Here is a 23,359-nt window from a genome sequence, read left to right on the forward strand (position 1 = left end):
TGCGAACTAGCTCATGGGCGCCGGAAGTGGGGCATGTCGGCATGCCGGAGAATTGTTCAATGCGCATGTGCCAGTGACGTTGATCCGGTTAGGTAAATATATCAGTTCCGGCTCCCCGGAGTTTGTTTCGTACCCCCTGAGGAAGCGTGGGCGAAACGCGCGTTGGGGTGTCCGAGAGCTTCTCCTGCCACACCCATTATGGGTGAGACACTGGTCTTCTACTCTTATTTCCACCAAATGTATTAACTTTAGTTATTAGGTGCATCCCAATTGGGATCTTTGCACATTGGAGATTACATAAAGACAACAATTGTGCTAGGTGTTACCTTTTTGGTGGATATACCCCTTTTGTGCTAGTGAGGTGGGCAGCTAACTCGGACCATTTTATTGGAATTCTTCTATTAACATCCATTGTAATTAATTTTGTTTTAATATGCTAATTGAATAAAAATTTCTATTTAATTTTATATTTGAGAACTGATTGGCTCATTTTTTTCTTATATGGTATTGAATATGTTTGGGAGTAGTTCCGTATTTTGAGGGTGGAGGGCTTGACGCCCAGTCCCATTATGTAGCAAGATAAGGATGTCTGATGTCTGATGTCTATACTATATGTATTGGGTACGTACACCTTATGTCAACCTTGACCTAAGGGGTCATGTTTGGATCTATTTTTAGATATATGTGGCTCTACATACATCCTATGCTCATCCACACAAAAAAGTGATAAATTAACCCCTTTAAGTGACAGATCGTAATTCTGTATACTTGTATGGCTGGAATTAGGCCGGCACACTGCATCAGATACAGAAGGAGCGACAAGATTGGTAAACAATAGGGAAGGCCATTTCAGAGCATTTCATTTCATTACATTTCTTTTTCAGAAGCTTCGCTTTTTCCGAGAGCGTTGATGAAAGTAAGAAGAGAGGAACAATCTTCATCTATGGAGAAGAAAACACCTCAATTTGAGTAAGACATAAAGGGGAATTTGTCTAATCATTTGTGTCCCCTTTCTCCTTTTTTTTTTCAAATCAGCAAAAAAAAGTTTGGGTCGACTTAGCAGATTTTCTGTGTGTATTTTTGTGCAGGAAATCCACAGCATAATATAGTACAATTACGTTCAATAAGAAATGTGCAATGTAGACTTGAATGTAAACCCCTAATGAATCTCAATCAATGAGAGAAACACTCTACATATTTACATGAATTCATGTATTTGTTTGAGTTACATTGTTTTTCGTTGAACTCTCTCTATTTATCTTGATAAATTTAGATTGTGATATTTGGCATTGTTGTACAGTGGGTTCAGAAAGTATTCAGAGCTCTTTACATTTTTTACTCTTTGTTTTATTGCAGCCAATTAGTAAGATGCAAAAAGTTCTTTTTTTTGCTCATCCCATCTTGACAGAAAAAAAAAATACAGAAATATAGATATTTTTGCTAATTTATTAAAGGGCATCTTCCACCAGGATCGAGGTTTGTAAACCAAGCACACTGACATACTGGTGCGTGCCCCCTCTGGCAGGATCCCTTCTTCTTTAAGCTATTTGTCAGTGTGCTTGGTTTACAATCCTTGATCCTGGTGGTAGATTTATTAAGCAAGAAAAACTGAAATATCACATGGTCATAAGTATTCAGACCCTTTGTTCAGTATTGAGTAGAAGCAGCTTTTGAGCTAGTACAGCCAGGAGTCTTCTGTCAATGATCCTCTGCCATTCTTCCTTGCCACTCCAGTTCCCTCAGGTTGGATGGTGCATGTTGATGGAAGGCATTTTCAAGTCTCTCAGACGCTCAATTGGGTTTAGGTCAGAGCTCTTTCTGGGCCAGTCAATGGTCACAGAGTTGTGTGCTTAGAGTCATTGGGGGAAATTTATCATACGCTGGCGCTCGTGCGCCAGCATATGATAGCCCCGCCGCTACAAATTCGCAGCCCGATACATGAAGAGGCTTCCGTTTAGAATTAACACCAAAAAGTTCTATATTTGTTTCATCAGACCAGAGAATCTTAGTCTAGGAGTCCTTCATGTTTTTTTTTTCGAACGTTATGCAGCTTTCATATGTCCTGCACTGAGGAGATGCTTCTGTCGGCAAACTCTGCCATAAAGCCCCGACTGGTGGAGGGCTGCAGTAATAGTTGACTTTGTGGTACTTTCTTCCATCTCGCTACTGCATCTCTGGAGCTCAACCACAGTGATCTCAGGGTTCTTCTTTACCTTTCTCACCAGGTTGAGGAAGAATTGTGGTCATCCTAAACCTTCCACTTAAGGCCACTGTGCTCTTAGGAATCTTGAGTACTGTAGCAATTCTTTTGTAACTTCGGCAAGTATATAGATAGGTGTGGGTCTTTTCCATTTAATTAAACACTTCAACAAAGAAGTAGATCTCAAATAAGATCAGAAAGAAATGGACAGCATGTGTGTTAAATATAAGTCACAGAAAAGGGTCTGAATATTTGTAAAATTTCAGTTTTCTTCTTTAATAAATTAGCAAAATATCTACATTTCAGTTTTTTTCTGTCAAGATTTGTTTTGATCTTACAAATTGGCTGCAGTGAAACAAAAGTAAAAAAATATGGGTCTGAATACTTTTTGTACCCACTGTATGTTATAAGTAGTATTACTTCAATTAAAGCGGACCCATCACCAGGAATATAATTTTTAACTGTAGAAAGGTTCGAAGAGCCTATGCTATGCTGATTTTAAAAATGCCTTTGTCAGTATTCTGAATCATTTCAGTAGTTAATATTAGTTTAATACACATAACCTGGATCCCTGTCTTTCTCTCCTCCACCTCCTCCTCAGGTTATAATGGCAATTTGCATTTGCAACTTTTTCCCCCAAAACAAATTTCACCTTCATTACAGGCCTGCCTTAAAATAGCAGCTAACATCATTTCAGTGATTGCTCCAGTAACACAGGTGTGGCTGTTGATGAGGAAAGGGCTGGAGATCAATCTGTCATGATTAAGTAAGAATCACACCATTGGACAATTTAAAAGGAGGCTGGTGCTTGGCATCATTGTTTCTCTTCTGTTAACCATGGTTATCTCTAAAGAAACATGTGCAGTCATCATTGCACTGCACAAACTGGCCTAACAGGGAAGAGTATTGCAGCTAGAAAGATGGCACCTCAGTCAACTATCGCATCATCACGGAATTCAAGGAGAGAGGTTCCATTGTTGCCAAAAAGGCTCCAGGGCGCCCAAGAAGAACCAGCAAGCCCCAGGACCATCTCTTAAAAGTGTTTCAGCTTGGGGATCGGGCTCCCGGCAGTGCAGAGCTTGTTCAGGAATGGCAGCAGGTAGGTGTGAGTGCATCTGCACACACTGTGAGGCGGAGACTCTTGGAGCAAGGCCTGGTGTCAAGGAGGGCAGCAAAGAAGCCACTTCTCTCCAGAAAAAACATCAGGGACAGATTGATATTCTGCAAAAGGTATAGGGAGTGGACTGCTGAGGACTGGGGTAAAGTCAGTTTCTCTGATGAATCCCCTTTCCGATCTGGAAAACAGCTTGTTCGGAGAAGACAAGGTGAGCGATACCACCAGTCTTGTCTCATGCCAACTGTAAAGTATCCTGCAGCCATTCATGTGTGGGGTTGCTTCTCAGCCAAGGGAATCTGCTCTCTCAGTCTTGCCTAAAAACACATCCATGAATAAAGAATGGGACCAGAATGTCCTCCAAGAGCAACTTCTCCCAACCGTCCAAGAGCAGTTTGGTGATCAACAATGCCTTTTCCAGCATGATGGAGCACCTTGCCATAAAGCAAAGGTGATAACTTAATGGCTCAGGAAACAAAACCTAGAGATTTTGGGTCCATGGCCTGGAAACTCCCCAGATCTTAATCCCATTGAGAACTTGTGGTCAATCATCAAGAGATGGGGGGATAAACAAAAACCAACAAATTGTGACAAAATGCAAGCATTGATTGTGCAGGAATGGACAGTCAGGATTTGGTCCAGAAGTTGATTGAGAGCTGCCAGGGAGAATTGCAGAGGTCCTGAAGAAGAAGGGTCAACACTGCAAATATTGACTTGCTGCATTAACTCATTCTAACTGACAATAAAAGCTTTTGTTACTCATAATATGATTGCACTTGTATTTCTGTATGTGATAAAAACATCTGACAAACACAAATAAAAAACAGAGGGCAACAGATCATGTGAAAATATAATATTTGTGCCATTCTCAAATCTTATTGCCATGACTGTAGAGGAGAGGAGACTGAGACACAGGCCAACACAGGATGCAGCTTTCCCACCCCCGTAGACTCACCAGAGGAAGCCAGGTAATGTGAATTAAACTTACATAAACTACTGAAATTATTTAGAATTATGACAAAGACATTTTTAAAATTAGCATTGCATAGGCTTTAGGAACCTGCCACCAGCTAAAAATGACATTTCTGGTGATAGGTGACAAGTACTTCTGAGACTTAAAGGTCATTTTGTCATCTGTCTAGCAGTAAAATCAGGGAGTTGCACAACCCCTAGCTCTACTACACCTGAGCTTTCTTGTCTTGTTACATTTTGTAGATATGTGGATTGTTATTTTAATATTTATGTGTTAAAGCCTCTATAAATTCTTTGCTACTCAGGGCTCTTTCACATTGGCCTTTTTTCCAAGTTCATGGTTCAGTGATTTCAATGGATGCCTCATGAAGCCATTGATTTCTATGGGCGTTTTCACAATTGCTTTTATGAAACATGTTTTTCATGGATGTGGATCATGGAAGGCAATAGATGTCTACGGATCTACAAAAAAAAGGATGAAACATGTTTTTTTATCACTGATGAGGCTGAAAAACAAGGTGTGATGTTTTCAAAGCAATGTTAAACCGTCTGTTTTTATTTGCGGACACGGATGCATCGCCGTGACAAAACGGAAGAAAAACGGAGACAAAACGCAACAGATGCGGAACTGAAGCTAAACATCTACACCAATGTGAAAGAGCCCTTAATTTGGGTTTTCATGAAGCTTTCCCCACTAATGTGCATTTTTGGTTTGAGTTACATATTTATTATTCTTTTTCCTAAGTTCATGTAAGTATAAATAAGGAATAATATACTATATATCTTGATCATATCAAATTCACGTGTCTGCAAAGTGATTGAATACACTCCCAGAGCCCTGCAGTCATATAGAAACAAGAAATGAATGTCCACATCTATAAGAGATGACCTGATTCTTCTAATTTTTTTACAGTTAGTTATCGACCATTAAATTGATAGAAATTAGCCACCAATTCTTTTCTTCTGATCGCTATTATAAAAGTGTCGTGACTCACATATACAATTATTTCAGTGGCCAGGAAGGATAAACTAGCGATGTGACAATAATAACTGCAATATTCTCTGATCCTGAAAACAAAGTCAGGACATAAACACATCTATTAGCATCAATTTAAAAGAGTGTTTACTTCATTGTATACAGGAACACCTCTATGACTTCCGAGAAATTTGTTACAGGGAACATGGAGGTTGACCTTATGAGCTCCATGGTTTACGCAGATGAATGTATACAGAATGCACTGTATGCAGCCTCTCGTACAGGTGCATGTGCTAATAGACCTCTTGAGCTAATTGGATATTAATATCTCCTATGAAGTTGCTATTATGTTTTTTTCCTATGTACTGCCTGTACAATGAGCTTCACATACTCTAGTGACTATAATACTCTGTTATGTTGTTCAGGATAAAAAAGGATGGTCGGATCAGACTCCATCTTTTGCTGCCAGCTAAAAAAACAAAACAAATATTACCTATATAAAGTGCCAGCTGAAAGCCCAAAATAGATCCCTAGGGTTGTTTTGTAAGAATTACCAACATGACTAAATAGGCTGAAAATAAGAAAGAAGAAACATTTTTATAATAATAATTGTAAAAAATAAAACACTACAAAGTAAAACATTTACAAATTTGTTATCATCAAGACCCTAGCAACTATACGGTGATGTTATGTATGAGTAAGATAAGAATATTGATGTTGTTGGCCATCAGATTCTCAAAACCTCTACCCATGAGTCATGTGAAGGACACTCAGCCTTCTGCCTTTTCATTGTCACATTAGTCTGTAAGCCTGAGCATTAAATGTCATAGAGTAGGAGGAGCTGAGTACATTGTACATTGTTAATCGGTTCAGTTCCTCTTGCTCTATAATACTCTGTACACACTGGCAGTAGGCAGTATTATCGTATTGTTGCGTATCATTTATAATGAGTTTGCCCCAGAAAGAGCAGATTTTTCCGACTATCCCAACTCCTCCGGGTTTTTCGGGCGCAATTATGTGTATTATGTTGGCATTTATAGGTGCAATTTTTGGCACACAATAGACCAGGAAAAAAATGGTCAGAGAGCAAAATTAAGGCGCAGTCCATGTAAGATGTTGGCGCACATCTCATTTTTAATACATCGGGCTGTGCTTTCAGGAGACTGATCTCCGATTCCGGCCAGAATTAGTAAATCCCCACCCAGTATGTTAGTGCAAGGTGAGCTGAGAAGATTACACATAGGGGGCATTTATTATGGAATTTTAAAGAGAAAACTGGCGGAAATTTATTTTTGCCCTTGCTGCGTCTTTGCTCCTTATTTATGAAGTGTCAGTGACACAATTTTGGTGGTTTTCCAACACTCACGTGCTTTTGGGCACAAAATTCTGTCACTGCTTGTGAATCCGACACTTTTCTGGAGCTTCTATTTTTCAGACTGGTTTTGTGGCGCACAAAAAGAACAGCTAAAAGCTAGTCTAGGGAGTTCTATTTCACCTCCATGAATGTGGAGGCAATTCTAATGATTTTGTACATGCACCAAAGCTGTGTAGATTGTAGAGTGTATTATTTGCAGGCAGCATGTTATAAATATAAAATCTGCTCAGCGCAGATTGTAAATAGTGTCCTATCTGCCGTAATATTGTTATAGAGCAGGATCTGAGCAAATTCATTCATAGGCTTGTGAGTAACGATTTAGGAAAACATGTATTTTGTGTAAATTTTGTATAAGGTTTACTTTCAAGACTATATATATCAACCTTCCCAGCTTTATTACAGCTCTAACAAACACTCCCTACAACAAATGTGACTACAGAAAATAAAAATGACATTCCATGAGGTTTTTGCTTCCATTCTGTACAAGAAAACATTTTCATATTGATTTTCTTTTCTACTTGTGAAGAAATCTCATGAAAAGATAACAATTCATGTCAAGTGACCTGCAACATTAGACCTGACACATTCATTTTTGTCCCAGGCAGTTGACCTTCAGTCTCGGATATATTAATTCATCTAAAAAATGTCATGAAAGTCACCTGATCGTGGGTGGTCAGGTTACTAGCAGCTCTACATAAAGGGCTCTACATTTACTCTGCAATATTTGGCCAGAATGACTCATACATTTAAAATGAAATCTACCATCAAAATCTAACATGATAAACCAGAGACTTTGATTATGGTGACCATTTTACATTTGTTATCCATGGCCTCTTTCCTTCTAAAATAATCTTTTGAAATTATGCTAATTATCCTGAGTTCCCCCTCTTACTGTGTGCGGAAACTCCCTCTTCTTCAGATAGATTAGGCAGAGGAAATGCTGAGAAAGGGAGGGGAGACAGTGTATCAGCCTGTGAAGCTGCAGCATAGAGAGGTTGATAAAAGGGGTTGATAAGGATCATATATAAATAAAACCTCTTGTCATCAGTTGTTGCTTTAAGGGATTATAGGGGCTTTCAAGTTATCCCTAATCACAAGATAAGGGATAACAACCTAATAGGTGATGTCCAACTGCTGAGATCTCCCCCCGCCTTACCCACTTGATCATAAGAATGGAACCCCAGAAATCCGGAGGTTCCATTTTCACTAAATGAATGAGTGGGAGAGATAGCTGGGTGTGCTCTGCAATTTCTGACACTTGTTGCTCGGGATTGCTGGGGGTCCCATCTTTGTGATCAATGTAGGTCCCAGCAGTCAGTCTCTCACTATCGGCTTGCTGTCCCCTATGATATAAATTATGTCCAAGCTTGGTACAACCCCTTTAAGCTCTCTGTTTATAAGATTTAGGCCTCATTCACCCAGACCAGATCTCAGGCACAGTACACGACCGCATGGAGAAGGGGGGAATGCTCCTTATCCCTTCCTACTCCTTCAAAAGCCGAGTGACCACACCGCAAGTTCGACAAAGTATAGAAGAAGTCCTATATTTTGTGGCAGAGCCGCCCGACTAGGTCATGGTGCGGTGAGATGTATTCACGTTTTTGCACCACTTTCGTGGTGTGTGGTGTGTGGTGTGTTGCGGCTGCTCTTAGTCTCTAAATGTGTATGTATATGTGATGTGTATATGCTGTATGTCTGCATATACGATGCATGGGTGTATATGGGACTGTATGTCTGTGTGTATAGGCTGTATGTATGTATATATTGTTTGTATATAATGTATGTATATTTTTTAAGGGGAAGTGGAACTCCATATAGAAGTCCACTATGGGGCCCTGCCTCTCGTTATGCCACTGGGTTTATATATGATCCTGATCAACTCTACAGGATACGGGATAACTTGCAATCTTGATACAACCACCTTAACAGCAATACCAAATCTTATTGAAATAAATAAAGCTAAGGTACCTGACACAACCCTTGAACTTGCGAGTTTGTCTAATCCTGTATTGCCCCATGTGTAAATGAGGCCAGGGTCGGCTCCAGCTTTCAGTAGGCCGCTGGGCGACAGAGCCTCAGTAGGCCCCTTTGCAATAAACTCACATGGCGGCATTAAAAAGTCACAGTCTCCTGTTCCATAAAATATTCCCTATTTTATCATACCAAACAACCCCCTCATGGTTAATGTATATACAACCTGATTATTTTATAAAGTATAAAGCCCCCTCACCCCTATGGATTAATTAGATACAGCCCCCTCACCTTTATGAATTCTTTATGTACAGCCTTATGTGGGCCCCCCCAGGACCCCAGGAGCCCTGACATTTCCCCAGGTATGCCCCGTGCTGGCGCCGGCCCTGATTGAGGCCTAAATGTTATGTAATGGTTGGAGGTTCCTGACGATAATATGTTTTTTTTTACCATAGTTCTAAAACAAGCCACACAATTGTGAAACAAGAGTACAGTCCTGAGAAAAATGGTAAGTTATAATTTAATTTGACACTGATTTTCTTTTTTGGAAAAAAAAACAGTGTTAAGAGATAAATAATTCTTAATACTTGGCACCCCAGCACTGACGCATCCTTAGTTTCTCTGTACATTGTTGGCCCTAAAATTTTGGGGCATAGCGACCTGAGACAATTGCAACCAAACATTGGCCGCAGCATGGAAAAATTGGATAGAAAATAACTTTACAGTGGAGGAGTTGTACTTTATTGATTAAGAGAAAAAGAGAAAGGAAATAAGGGAAGGTCTTGGTGGGGAGATCTGGGGTGGAAGAGAGAGAGAGATGGGGTTGTTTTTTTGTTTTTGTTTCTTTCTTTGTTTTCTTTTTTTGGGGGGGGTTGGGGGGGATAAAAATAAATAAATAAATAAATAAATAAATAAAGTATTATATGACAAATAGAGTAGGAAAGTAGGAGAAAGACTTTTGTATACTGTGCTTAAGATTGCGGCCAGTGTAGTGTAGAATTATTTGTAATTGTAACTGTAAAATTGTTTAGAAAAGAAACATTGTGATACGTGCATTGATAGGAATTCTTTACCTCTTTCTAATCTTTTGTTAATTTTTGTAATTTAATTAAAAAAAAAAAAAACATTGGCCGCAGCAGAACATATATAGTGACTTCACCACCATGTTCCTGTAGTATGTATCAGTATAATGTATAATTTGGCTAAAAATGTGAACGTTAAGAAATTGATTTTTATGCAATGTTCATATAGATTTGTTTAAATAGGTGCAGATTGCTTCCCTTAAATAGAACTGGATGAAGTAACACAGGTTTCTTAAGTCACCGCGATACCTGAACAGATTTTTCTTATGGAAGTAAATGTTGACAGTGGCTTCTTAACAGCGATGTCGGCAGGATATCTGCTTTGTGTCACACAGACTACGTATAAGCCATATCTTCTATGTCCTGACATGTTATTAATGGTCCATTGATTGTAGAAAGGAGTCAAAGAGATATGGAAATCTCTTAGCTTAAAGACAAAGTTACAAAACACTGTGAGAACAGAGGCCTAGTTGTCGGTAAAGGATCCTATTTTATGGTCCCTACTGTCATGCACCTGTGCCATAGTAAATGGGATTTTGTTATGATTTTAATACTGATGGCATCTAGTGCGTGGTTGTTATAAATTTGACATTGGACCTAGAAACCAAGTTACACCCCTGACTACAAATGCCTACAGTATATTATAACACTGTCTTGGCATATTTTAATGAAATACTGCAGCTGTACCATACTTTATGTCCAAATTACTGTGACTCAACGTGGTGGACTCTGTGATAAGTCATTTGCAACATCCCCCATCGGGGCCTAGCCTTTTCTTGGGGCCTGAAGGCAGCCGGGGCCCAGAATACTGGAGTGGCTGGTGGTTGCGCCCTAGGGCGCGCTGTGGTCACGGTGTTTAATATGGGGACCGGAGGGCTGTCCAGAAGGTGGTGTGTGCAAGAAATAAGGAGGGAGAGGCTGATGTACTGGATCTCCCTGGGGCAACCCCTGAGTATGTGTAGGATGAGTCCCTGGGTAATGGATGGGGAAGACCGTGGTGGTAAACAGCCGTATCCAGAGATCAGGCGGAGGCAATGTTGTGGAAATCTTCACACGGTTCCTAATTGAAAAGCAGATAGCCAGGAAACGGGCCAGAATGGTCAAACAGCAGATTCAGACTCTGGTACTGGAGTGGTCGTGGAGAACTGGTCCTCAGGAATAGTGCACCAGCCTGGTAGTAGATGCAGGCTGGGATAATTGAGGTGGTAGAGCTGTGTCCAAACTCTAGAAGCTGGAAGGACTCAGTTCTGGATTGGTATCTGTGACAGCACTGTCTCCTCACTCCCTAGGATAGCCCAGCAAAGACCATGTGCTCCCCCTGAACAGGGGTTTTATACTCCCCCTGGCCAGGTAGAAGCACCGCTCCAATCACGCTCCAGTTTACAATACAGCCACATAATTGGATAACTACTTAACCCCATTTAACTATTGCCTTTGCAGGCAGAAGGCTACAGCTGAATTTACCTAAGTTCTCCTGGCATTATCCTCTGGGTTAGTTGCGCAGGCTCACTAGGGAGAGGGCGCTGTTTGCAACTACCACCTTCCTTATACGTTGGCAGGGGTGTTGCACATTTGTTAGTTTTTTCTTTAAGAAGCTCCTCCTACTTTGCACTGCTTACCTCTATTAAATGCACCTGTTTAATTACTGTAATGAAGGGACTAGGTTTATGGAAGACAAACAGGGCAGTGAGGCCTCACAATGAACCCCCCCAAACAAGCTCTATCTGCTCACTCGATCCACCCTAAAGGGTGGCCAGTAACTAGGCAACAGCCCCTTAGCTATGCTAAAATGCAAACACATAAAAAGACAAACAACACAGAGAAGAATAGTTGACGAGTCAGGTCACAACAGAGATAGCAGAGAAGAACCAAACATGTAGATGGAGTAGTCTGAACAGAACCGAAATCAGAACTACGCTACTGAGTTCTCACCGGGTGTTTGTGCAGGTAGGAGTGGAGACATGAGAGCTGTCTCCACTTAATCCGTGAGAAGAAGAAACAGGTTTGGGGGGCAAGGAGTGAATGGGAGGAGGGAGGTATTTTACAAAGTTATGGATGAGGATCTGGCAGGGAGCCAGTTAAACTATAATATAACATATCATTTTAACCACAAATGGTAAAGTTGGTGGATATGCTCTTTATTGTATCCGAAGACATGGGGAGGCTGAAAAAGGGTGTTTGGTGACAGGTTCCCTTTAAAGACCTATTGTGGCCACATTGAGTTCTAAAGTTATGGATTGCAGTGCTAAGGTAAAAGGCCTTTATCCTTAGTGCTGTGATGGGCCCCCCATGGAAAGTACCACCAGTACTGCCTTGATGGATACCTGGGTGGTATAGTTATTTATATAGGACCCAGAGGAAGATAACTGGATCTCACAGTCTTCTCTGCAACCCTTTTGTAGGTTTGCTCTTCTTTATAGTACAGTATATATCACATTATCCTTAAAGGGGTATTCCGGGAATATGAACGTCTGACACAAAAACCCTAGATGATATAAATAAATGAATCCAACAATACTCAATGTCATTAGTCACAAAACGGAGCTAAAATAATATCATTTTATGATTTACAAAATGTATGGCCTCTCTAAAGTAGGTGGAGTTATCACTAAGATGGCCGCCACTGTAAACTACAAGTTCCATGATCCTTTAGTTCTCAGTAACTCCTCCTACCACTTATGCTCTGCTCCAGGTGATGATGTAACAGGTTTTCTTGCTCTGTTACCATAGTAATGATGTGTAACTGCCATCACCACAACACAGGCCATAATGGATGCACTGCAACCAACCGACTACAGCCAAACCTAGTGTTGATCACATGACCCTGCCCAGGCAGGTACAGGACATGTGATGTGGACATGTGACCAGCAGCCATCTTCTTTTCTGCGACGGACCGCGCGGAGGAAATTAACGGACTGATTAAAGGGCCAGTAGCATTTTAATTCTGCATTACAGTCTATGTCTCCAGCATTTTCTGCTAAGGGGAGCAAAATTTTAAATAACAACTAATTACACATTGGCTTATATTTTGAGTGCCCACTTGTATATGAATTATGCTGATTCCTGGAATACCCCTTTAAGTATATTTTCCATTTTAGGTGCAGAATATTCTCAAACTGAACAAGAGGATGGTAAGTTTCAAATGGAATTACTCTAGTATAAAAGGGGTTGGCCACTTATAGATATCTGTAACAGGGTATGTATAAGACCCTAATGTGGTCACCCTTATCATTCTTACCCTTATAAAGCTACCCATTCACCTCTGGTAGCCGTCACATGACCCATCCGAGCAGCAGGACTCGGAACTTCCTTCCTTATATTTTCCCTGTTATCATTTTCTATACGTGTCCATCCCCTTTAACTGTTAACATCTTGCTTTACTTGCAGACATGTACTCTTCATTATCAGACGACCTAAGTGAGCTAAGCATTCTCTGTGACATGGAGGTAATGTGGATTTGTCTTTTTTTACTTCTTCTATATCATGAAACAAGCAGTACATAAATGTATTGTTTTCTTGTAGTTTTCTCACGATTACAGGACATATTTTGAGAAACACCTGAAAACTCTGCCTAGTGTTGGCCCCCCAACTATCCTGGCATACAAAAGAGAATCCTCAGAAGACAACCGGCTACTGGCAATCATGAAGGTACTAATTTAGTTATGTCTTATAGAAATTTAAGAAGGTCATGAGTGTACTAGGGCTGCAGAACCATCCTCACCGGAATAAGGTTATAGAAAATCCTATTACAACATTTCGGTAGTTCTGTGGCATTTTATTCCCAATGCATATTATACATTGGCCCACATTTATTATAGTGTTTGCACCAGTTTTCTGTCTGACTTTGCACTGAAAAGAACATGCAAACCGCTTGCATATATATTTATAAAGTGTCTGTCTGCGCCAGTATTGTGTTGCGGCTGCTCTGTGCCACAAAATTCTGCACATAAAGGGGCGTTACGGTGCAGAGTCACATTTAATACAGCAACTCAACAGTTATGCTGTATGTTAAAGGTGCTTAAAAAAATAGTTGATGTACACTTCCTGGTCTGTGCAGGGAGCGCCAAATTAATGAAGACCTGGCGCCACTTTTGACTCACTCTGAACACTCCACAGGCAAACTACACCTAGTGAAATTTGCGCTACTTTTGATAAATGTGGGCCATTGAGTGTAAAATTGTCACACTTATTCTGTGGAATTTTCTTCTCTTCTGATGTAGATCCTAAGGGAACAGTCTGGAAAGGAACTATGTGAATTCTGTGGAAAACCGTTAGAGCCATTTCCTCTAGAATACACCACAGACACAGCATTTTCCGAGGAGGTAAATCTCTTCTATTGTTGAAGTATGAAAATAGTTAAAAGTATTTCGTAGCTCTAAAGATTTCTAAAGAAGGTTCTGAAACCAAACATGTTTTTTTTTTTTTCAATCAGTAGAGATACGCATTTTAGAAGTTGCTTGTAACACCTTAAAGGGGTTTTTTGAGTCACCACTTAAAAAGATGGAAATCACATCATCATGCCTTAGCTGCTGTGTTTAGACCACGTCTGGAAAAAAATATGTTATTTATCTGTTTCTATGTTCCTGCACACTGTGTTTATTCCCTGTAGTTTTTGTTTTAAGACTACAATGCTCATTAACCGCCATAATCCATCACTGAGCTGATGCCGATTCAGCTCGTCATCAGAGCTGAGCAGCCATCAAGAAGCATGGGGTGTCATTCAATTGCCTCCCCCCTTACCACTTTAGGAGTCGGTAGTTGCTAACGCAGTCCCGGGGCTTGATCAGAACTCCAGTGCTGTCCATAGTCATTGCCTGTAAGATCGTGTCACACGGACAGGTTATTAAATGCACATATCAGTATTGCAGGGTATTATTACGAACAAGCAATCGGACTAATAATAAAGTTTAAAAAAGTTACATATAAATCGGAAAAAAGTAAAAAAAAATCATCACACAAACCCAACACATATGGTATTGATTGTCAAATCTGTAAGGACCCGTACAATGAAACTGGTCACCTATCTCGTCCCACATAGAAATGCAATAAAAAGTGATCAAATAAAATGTATGTTCTCCAGAATGTTCAGCTTGTCCTGCAAAAAATAAGCCATCAACCAGCTCTGTTGACAAAAAAACAAAAGTGCTATCAAAGTGTTAGATGGTGATAATCCCCCCCCCCCCATTAGGTTTCATTCTGCAAAAAAATGAAAGAAAAAATATGGAAATATGGAATCACCATAATTGTACTAATTTAAGATAACATATTGTGGATAAGATAAGATAACAGATTTGTGGGTTTTAACTCAAATGGTAGCCTTCAGAGGAGCACCGGGCACCAGTTTTCAGATGAACAGTCGTCTTTATGGCCGGCAAAACAAAACATTTAGGGGCACATTTACTAACCCGGTCAAAGAAAGTGCGGTCCGTGGGGTCCTTAGTAAATAAGACCCTTAATCGATGTCATTAACCCTTAATCCAGTCCTGAGACTTCCCCACACAGCAAGGCCCAGCTATATACTGGGGCAAGGGCTGGCAGGCTATATACTGGGGCAGGGGCTGGCAGGCTATATACTGGGGCAGGGGCTGGCAGGCTATATACTACAGGGGGCTGGCAGGCTATATACTACAGGGGGCTGGCAGGCTATATACTACAGGGGGCTGGCAGGCTGTATACTACAGGGGGCAGGCAGGCTATATACTGGGGAAGGGGCTTGCAGGCTATATACTGGGGGGGGGGGGGCTGTGAGTATCTACTCAGTGGGGCACATTTACTTACCCGGTCCTGTTGCGATCCCCGATTCGGACTGTCTGACGAAGATGAAGTCCAGCGCGATTCACCAAGATAGTACGCCCGAGATCCTGCATGTGTCGCTTCCCCGCTGAGGTCTGCCAGAGTTTACCTTCTTCTTCCTGGTTCTTGTAAGTGCGTGTCTTTACGATGTTAAATCCTCTGCCATGGCCCGCCCCCCATTTGTGTCATGTGAAAGCTGGGCCGATGCCGCATGCGCCAAAAACCCCTGTTAAATGCGGCGCAACACGGAAATGCACTCCGCGGACCCTTAGTAAATGAGCCCCAATATGTAGTATATGATCTCAACAGTGGATCTCTGAAGCGATCCTATTTACAGCCTCAACCATGTCACTTTAAAAGACAACAAACACAAGCCCCCCCCCCCCCCCGACATGTTTCGTCTGAACACCAGCGTCATCAGGGTATGGGGGCTACACTTTTCACCACTCCTCTTCACCCAGCAGCGGTCTCCAACCGCGGCTCAGATCTAATCTCTCCTCAGGTTCCGGGCAGAGGCACTTCTTTGCCTTCTGTCGGTGCGCACCCCCTATGATGTATTCAGATGTGCCTCTGTCCGGAACCTGAGGAGAGATTCGATCTGAACCGCGGTTGGAGACCGCCGCTGTAAGATACAGGCTTACAGGTGTCTTAGATGGTATTCTGGCATCTGCAGAGTGCAACGAGTGCTGTTGGCTTTCACATCCTACCATGCAGTGGCTGGACTTGGTAATGCAGCTTAGCCCCATTCACTTAAAGGAAAGCTTCAGTCAAAATGAATTAATTAAATAATGAAGGTGCAGGGCCTGAAGGGAGGAGCATTTTATTCCTAGAACCTAGTACAATTCAATGAATTAGTTTTGACTGTAGTGTTCCTTTAAATAGGACTAATCAGCAAATAGACCACATGATAAATGGATGTCACTTCAATGGCCTATGGAGTGTGTCAGGCTCCAGGCATAGTGGACCCGCTGGACCATCGCGGATGATGACGTAAGCTGACACTTGGGACCGGAATCTAAGTGGCACCTGATTTTCACCAGAGCCACCGCAAAGCGGGATGAACTTGCTGTGGCGTGGTAGAACCACCGGTCTTTCCATAGGTGCGACTTTGTCCGCCGTGGCAGCCAAGGCGAGGTACACAGATGTTAGGCAGAATCATAGTCGGGGACAGGCAGGAGGTCAGGATGGGCAGCACAGGACCGGAGTAGGGGGATGTAGCAATAAGTCAAGGCAGTTGGAACAGGATCAAAGTCAAAAGGAGATCCAAGGTCACAACGGAAATACAGAACAAGCATGAGGCATACAACAAGCTTTTTCTAAGGCTGTGAGGCACAAAGATCCGGCAGGGTATGCAGGGAGAAGCCGGTTTATAAAGGATTGTGGGAAATGACCAGCGCCAATTAACGGCACGCTGGCCCTTTAAAACTTAATCCGGCGCACACATGCCTTAGGAGACAGGGACAAGCACATGTCCAACTGACTGGAGTCCGGAGTGGGGACAGATAAGTTACAGCCACGGGGCGTCGAGGCACAGAGAGGGGCACAGGTGAGCCCGCAACCTGAGACATGGGTCGTGGGAGCACCCGTGACCCCCATGGCAGAGTGGAAGCTGCAGTTACAGGGAAACTAAGATTTTAAGTAGATTATTGATCATCTATTGTAAGGATAAGTGATCAATGTTTAAACTTGAAATATCCCTTTAAGTCCAACTCATTAAAATGAGTTCTATCCTAGCGAGATGGCTTTGAGAAAAACAAATAAAAAACTGCAGAATATCAGTATAAATACAGATAAAAACTAGTATATTAAAAGATAATCATGAACATATTGTGGCCACTGTGTTGACCTAACACAAAATACCTATTAGAGAGGCTCAGTAGAGCAGTAGCATGAATACTGTAAAGATTTACATTGTACATTGTGGAGATAAAGGCGTAATAAGCCGCGCAAAGCAGCAGGGGACAAAGCATTCAGAAGCCATTGAGATCAACTGGGAAACATGTTTTGATGGATTTGAAAGGATCAGCTGTGATTTAGAAGTTATTCATCCATCTCGCTGGTCTTCAGACCCCGGCTAGCGATGCATATATTAACTCTAGAAATATGGGAAACAAATAACAAATAAAACTAACTTGAGATATTTTCAGATTTTTTGCTGCAGGCAGTTTAGAAACATGTTCCAATATCTGTTCAAAGAAGAGAAGCGGCTGCTTCATAAAGATGAAATTGAGTTAATCTCAGTTGCCCCCCATGGACCTTATGGAAGTGAAGTTGAGAGACAAAAAGCAAAGGAAAAAACTGCCCAGAGGTGAGATCCTATTTCCTCAGCTCTTTCCCACATATTCTTCTCGGAGCTTCTGAAACCTAGTAGACTAATGATGAAACATTGTTTATATGGAAATACATGTCATGACAAAAAACTCACTTCTAGAGGGATATATAAATAAAATGACCTGGAACTTTTCTAGATGACATTTTATTTATAAAATATTTATTTCCTATCAAAAGTCATGTTAACTCTTTCAAGCCATAACCTCAGGTAGTGATAGATGACATCTATCCCTAATCTGTGAGATGATAAAGGCTTATCGCTAGTAATAAACTGTGCTCCAGCAGTTTTTATGGCATTGACGTATGAAATTCAAGTAGCCACCTTATATGTGAATACTCTTTTTGGACTGCTTATGTTCATTGCAACATTTCTATCATCTTATGTAAATTTCCTTTGGGTAAATCATGGTTTTTTGTTTGGTTGGTTTTCTGTGCAGTGACTACTATTACAGCCTTTGCTTATGCTGTATAATGTGCAAATAACAATCCCATAAGGTGCACAAATAACACTGCTAATATATTGTATAAAACATTGTGCAATACAGGCAGTCCCTGAATTACGTGCAAACAACCTCTAGAACTCTAGAATCTTATTAGTCTACGGATAACTTGCGCTTGTAAGATCCCAATTCATGTAGGTTCTCTTTCTTTCTTTTTCCCATCAGCACAAGCGTTCTTGGTTACCTGCGATCAGAGATGGCAGAAGCTTGCAGGAGGAAACACAAGCCTCTGCGCATGAGAATGAGAATATCTTTCATATCTCAGATTGCGGGCTACCTAGGACGCTTGTGAGATCTCACCACGATGAGGAACTGACAAGGCTCAATGCAATGTGGCCACAGCAGTGCAGTCTTGGCCAGAACTAGTGATGTGTCGTTCGCGAACAAGCCAGCTCTAAGAGCCGACTCTTGTTTGTGAATGACATTAGCCTATGGCTCACTTAAGATCGCCCCTAACTGGCTCACCACGCCCCCTTTAACTCGATACAATGGGGTTAAAAGTGGAGTAGCGTTGGGTGATTGACTGGCTAGCGGCTCCCTATTGTACACTCACCGGCCACTTTATTAGGTACACCATGCTAGTAACGGGTTGGACCCCCTTTTGCCTTCAGAACTGCCTCAATTCTTCGTGGCATAGATTCAACAAGGTGCTGGAAGCATTCCTCAGAGATTTTGGTGCATATTGATATGATGGCATCACACAGTTGCCGCAGATTTGTCGGCTGCACATCCATGATGCGAATCTCCCGTTCCACCACATCCCAAAGATGCTCTATTGGATTGAGATCTGGTGACTGTGGAGGCCATTTGAGTACAGTGAACTCATTGTCATGTTCAAGAAACCAGTCTGAGATGATTCCAGCTTTATGACATGGCATTATCCTGCTGAAAGTAGCCATCAGATGTTGGGTACATTGTGGTCATAAAGGGATGGACATGGTCAGCAACAATACTCAGGTAGGCTATGGCGTTGCAACGATGCTCAATTGGTACCAAGGGGCCCAAAGAGTGGCAAGAAAATATTCCCCACACCATGACACCACCACCACCAGCCTGAACCGTTGATACAAGGCAGGATGGATCCATGCTTTCATGTTGTTGACGCCAAATTCTGACCCTACCATCCGAATGTCGCAGCAGAAATCGAGACTCATCAGACCAGGCAACGTTTTTCCAATCTTCTACTGTCCAATTTCGATGAGCTTGTGCAAATTGTAGCCTCAGTTTCCTGTTCTTAGCTGAAAGGAGTGGCACCCGGTGTGGTCTTCTGCTGCTGTAGCCCATCTGCCTCAAAGTTTGACGTACTGTGCGTTCAGAGATGCTCTTCTGCCTACCTTGGTTGTAACGGGTGGCGATTTGAGTCACTGTTGCCTTTCTATCAGCTCGAACCAGTCTGCCCATTCTCCTCTGACCTCTGGCATCAACAAGGCATTTCCACACACAGAACTGCCGCTCACTGGATGTTTTTTCTTTTTCGGACCATTCTCTGTAAACCCTAGAGATGGTTGTGCATGAAAATCCCAGTAGATCAGCAGTTTCTGAAACACTCAGACCAGCCCTTCTGGCACCAACAACCATGCCACGTTCAAAGGCACTCAAATCACCTTTCTTCCCCATACTGATGCTCGGTTTGAACTGCAGGAGATTGTCTTGACCATGTCTACATGCCTAAATGCACTGAGTTGCCGCCATGTGATTGGCTGATTAGAAATTAAGTGTTAACAAGCAGTTGGACAGGTGTACCTAATAAAGTGGCCGGTGAGTGCATATTTAATAGGGAGCCGTTCAAGAGTCAGAAGAGCCGGCTCTTCCTAGTGAGTGGAGCCTAATAAGCCAGCTCACTAAGAAGAGCCGTAATTCCCATAACTAGGCAGAACTAAGTGAAGCACAATTGGTACCGTGCGGCTGGTGGGCTGAAGTACTGGGGCTCGCTGTATCACAGATGTCAGCTATCGCCGCAAGGGACAGGCTGACAGGCAGGATAAAGCAAGCCGCCCAACTGACAGGAGTATTCTGGAACAACAAGTTCTCTTTCTTCCAGCTCAGCAGCTTGTGTTTCCTCCTGCAAGCTGCTGCTATCTACAATCAGCGGTGTCCAAGGATGCTTGTGCTGGTGAGATTATGCAAGTGTCTGCCAGTTCCAACTTACATACAAATTGGACTTAAAGGAAACCTACCACTTGAAGTGGCAGGTGTAAGAAGGACATACCGAGCACCAGCTCAGGGTGAGCTGGTGCCGGAGCTTATTTTTGTTAGTGTTTTAAACCGCAGTATCGTGGTTTAAAACACTTTTTAAACTTTATGGCCGAAGCTGCTTCGGCGCAGGGAGGTACGCGCTCGGCGCTTGCCATGCGCGCTACCGTGTGCGCGGCTACATAGGAAGTGAAGGAGAGCCACGCGCATGGTAAGCGCCGAGCGCGTACCTCCCTGCGCCGAAGCAGCTTCGGCCATAAAGTTTAAAAAGTGTTTTAAACCGCGATACAGCGGTTTAAAACACTAACAAAAATAAGCTCCGGCACCAGCTCACCCTGAGCTGGTGCTCGGTATTTTCTTCTTATACCTACCACTTCAAGTGATAGGTTCTGTAGGTTTGTTCTTAAAGGAAACCTATCTTGTACATAACACAAAACCAAAGAATACCCCTATATTCAGCCTCTCCAACAATATACTCAAAATGCCAAAAAAGAACCGGAGCGGCAAAAGATTTCAATATATAAAAATATGTAATATTCTTTATTGAAAGTACATAGATATAACATATATAACCCTCAAATGGGAAAAAAAAAAAAAAAGAAATTTGTAAATACAGTATACAGGGGACACAATTAGCCCCAGATGGAAAAAGGGCAGCACAGGAGACCAGTGGCTACCCCTGTTAGTCCAGAGTCCAAATAGTATAGTAAAAAATAGACATAATATGGTCAAAATATTAGACTCAAATGCATTGGGCAGAAAGTGGCAGTAGTGCAGTAGGAAATATGTAAACAATTGTCCATTATGTTTTCGGGTGAGTGTGCAATAGTTTTTTGACATATCTATTACTAACACTGGACGGTACCTCCAGTGTTGTGTATGGTTTACATATTTCCTACTGCACTACTGCCACTTTCTGCCCAATGCATTTGAGTCTAATACTTTGACCATATTATGTCTATTTTTTACTATACTATTTGGACTCTGGACTAACAGGGGTAGCCACTGGTCTCCTGTGCTGCCCTTTTTCCATCTGGGGCTACTTGTGTCCCCTGTATACTGTATTTACAAATTTCTTTTTTTTTTCCCATTTGAGGGTTATATATGTTATATCTATGTACTTTCAATAAAGAATATTACATATTTTTATATATTGAAATCTTTTGCCGCTCCGGTTCTTTTTTGGCCTATCTTGTACATAACCTGGGGACTGCCTGTAAATACTGAAGCAGTGATCCGTTTAGCTATGTTTCCAATGGTTAGCAGCATATTGTTAGTAGTAATGGAACACTTCTAGAACAACAGATTTCTCAATGACCATACTTTGTGTGTAGTTAAAGTGGTTGGCATCATATGCTAAACTTTGAAAGAGCAAGTGTAAGACCTTAATATGGTCACCCATATTATACTGGCTGTATCCAGGGAGCACTGTCTGCACTCCCCCATCATAACCGCTCTCATATCAGTGATTGTAGATATTACTGATATAAAAGTGGTTAAGGAGGGGGCATGCTATAGAAATGACTGCACAGCCCTCCCCATCTGCCAGAAGCTAGAAGGACACAGGAAGGCCCAAGTCCTGCTACCTTGGGGTCACATCAATCATGGCTCCTGGTAAACTTTAAGAGGGTCAGTGTATCTGTGACCTTAGTACTTCCACTTACCTTGATAACGTTTAGTATAAGTGGCCAGCCCCTTTATACACAGTATATACATATATACACACAGATAAATACATATGTATATATTTACCTTTTAGGATGTTTGGCGGCTGTATGGGTGACCACCCGGCCGTGGCGTTAGGCGGGTGTCCAAGTGGGTGTGGGGGTCATATGGGTGGGTGCATGTTTGAGGGGGGGGGGGCGGTTGTCGACGATGCCGTAGGGTGGGGAGGAGGGGCATCCATCCCCTCTGTGAGCAGCCGGCTGTGCCGCCATGCAGGGGGATTGGCGGTCGGTCGTCACCTGTGCCGGCGGGTGGGTCAGGGAGGTGGCGAGAGGTCGGGTCAGGGAGGTGGCGGATGGGCGGGTCAGGGACGTTGGCGGGCGGTCGGGTCAGGGAGGTGGCGGGCGGGGTCAGGGAGGTGGCGGATGGGCGGGTCAGGGACGTTGGCGGGCGGTCGGGTCAGGGAGGTGCCGGTCGGGTCAGGGAGGTGGCGGGCGGGTCAGGGAGGTGGCGGATGGGTGGGTCAGGGACGTTGGCGGGCGTGCGGGTCAGGGAGGTGGCGGACGGGCGAGTCAGGGAGGTGGTGGGCAGGTAAGGGAGTTCCAGGAGAGACGTGGGCGGGCCAGGTTTCAGAGAGCGGTTCCCGGGACAAAGAGGGAGGAGCCTGGGGGCTTAATCCTGGACAACTGCAATGACACAGGAACCTTTCATCCCCGGGCCCCTTAACCTCATAGGCCCTTAGCAGCCAATACGGCTGCTATGGCAGTAGTTATGCCACTGCCCAGTCTGACTAATGCAATCCTGTGTACTGCAAGAGAGGAGGTGCTGGAGCAGAGACAGGGTCATGTGTTATGCTAATCTTCTCAGTGTCTCATGCCCTCTGCGGCAGCACCTCCTTCCTGACAGTGGAGAGAATTACAATGGTCAGGTATCTGGACTGATATCTCAGAAACTGTGGGGACCAGAAAAAGAATTTGGAGTGCCCCTGAATCTAAGTAGCAGCCCCTACAGAATGGTATGGTTATCTTCATGTGTGTGAGGTGGGGAAAGGTCCTCTTTAGATTACAATTGAACAAATGTTATTAGTAATCAATAAAAATATTGAAATTTGAAGGGTTTTTTTCAAGACTGAAAATGAATACAGTTGTGAAACAATTCAATTCTTGCATGTTTTACTTTTTGTTACT

The 23,359-nt window shown here is 42.5% G+C and overlaps 1 protein-coding gene across 5 annotated transcripts in view; it reads left to right on the top strand.

The window, feature by feature from the left end:
- Positions 1 to 23,359, top strand: part of ERICH6 (glutamate rich 6) — a 57,905-nt gene that overhangs the window by 6,566 nt on the left and 27,980 nt on the right. For all 5 annotated transcript variants that reach the window (XM_072143035.1, XM_072143034.1, XM_072143036.1 and 2 more), the window contains exons 3-9: positions 885 to 969; positions 9,064 to 9,116; positions 12,789 to 12,821; positions 13,078 to 13,136; positions 13,213 to 13,338; positions 13,911 to 14,012; positions 17,631 to 17,791. In XM_072143035.1, the coding sequence (XP_071999136.1) occupies positions 885 to 969; positions 9,064 to 9,116; positions 12,789 to 12,821; positions 13,078 to 13,136; positions 13,213 to 13,338; positions 13,911 to 14,012; positions 17,631 to 17,791 (619 nt within the window). The remainder of the gene's footprint in view (positions 1 to 884; positions 970 to 9,063; positions 9,117 to 12,788; positions 12,822 to 13,077; positions 13,137 to 13,212; positions 13,339 to 13,910; positions 14,013 to 17,630; positions 17,792 to 23,359) is intronic.

Source organism: Engystomops pustulosus, chromosome 3 (genome assembly GCF_040894005.1).
Source record: "Engystomops pustulosus chromosome 3, aEngPut4.maternal, whole genome shotgun sequence".
NCBI classification, from domain to species: Eukaryota; Metazoa; Chordata; class Amphibia; order Anura; family Leptodactylidae; genus Engystomops; species Engystomops pustulosus.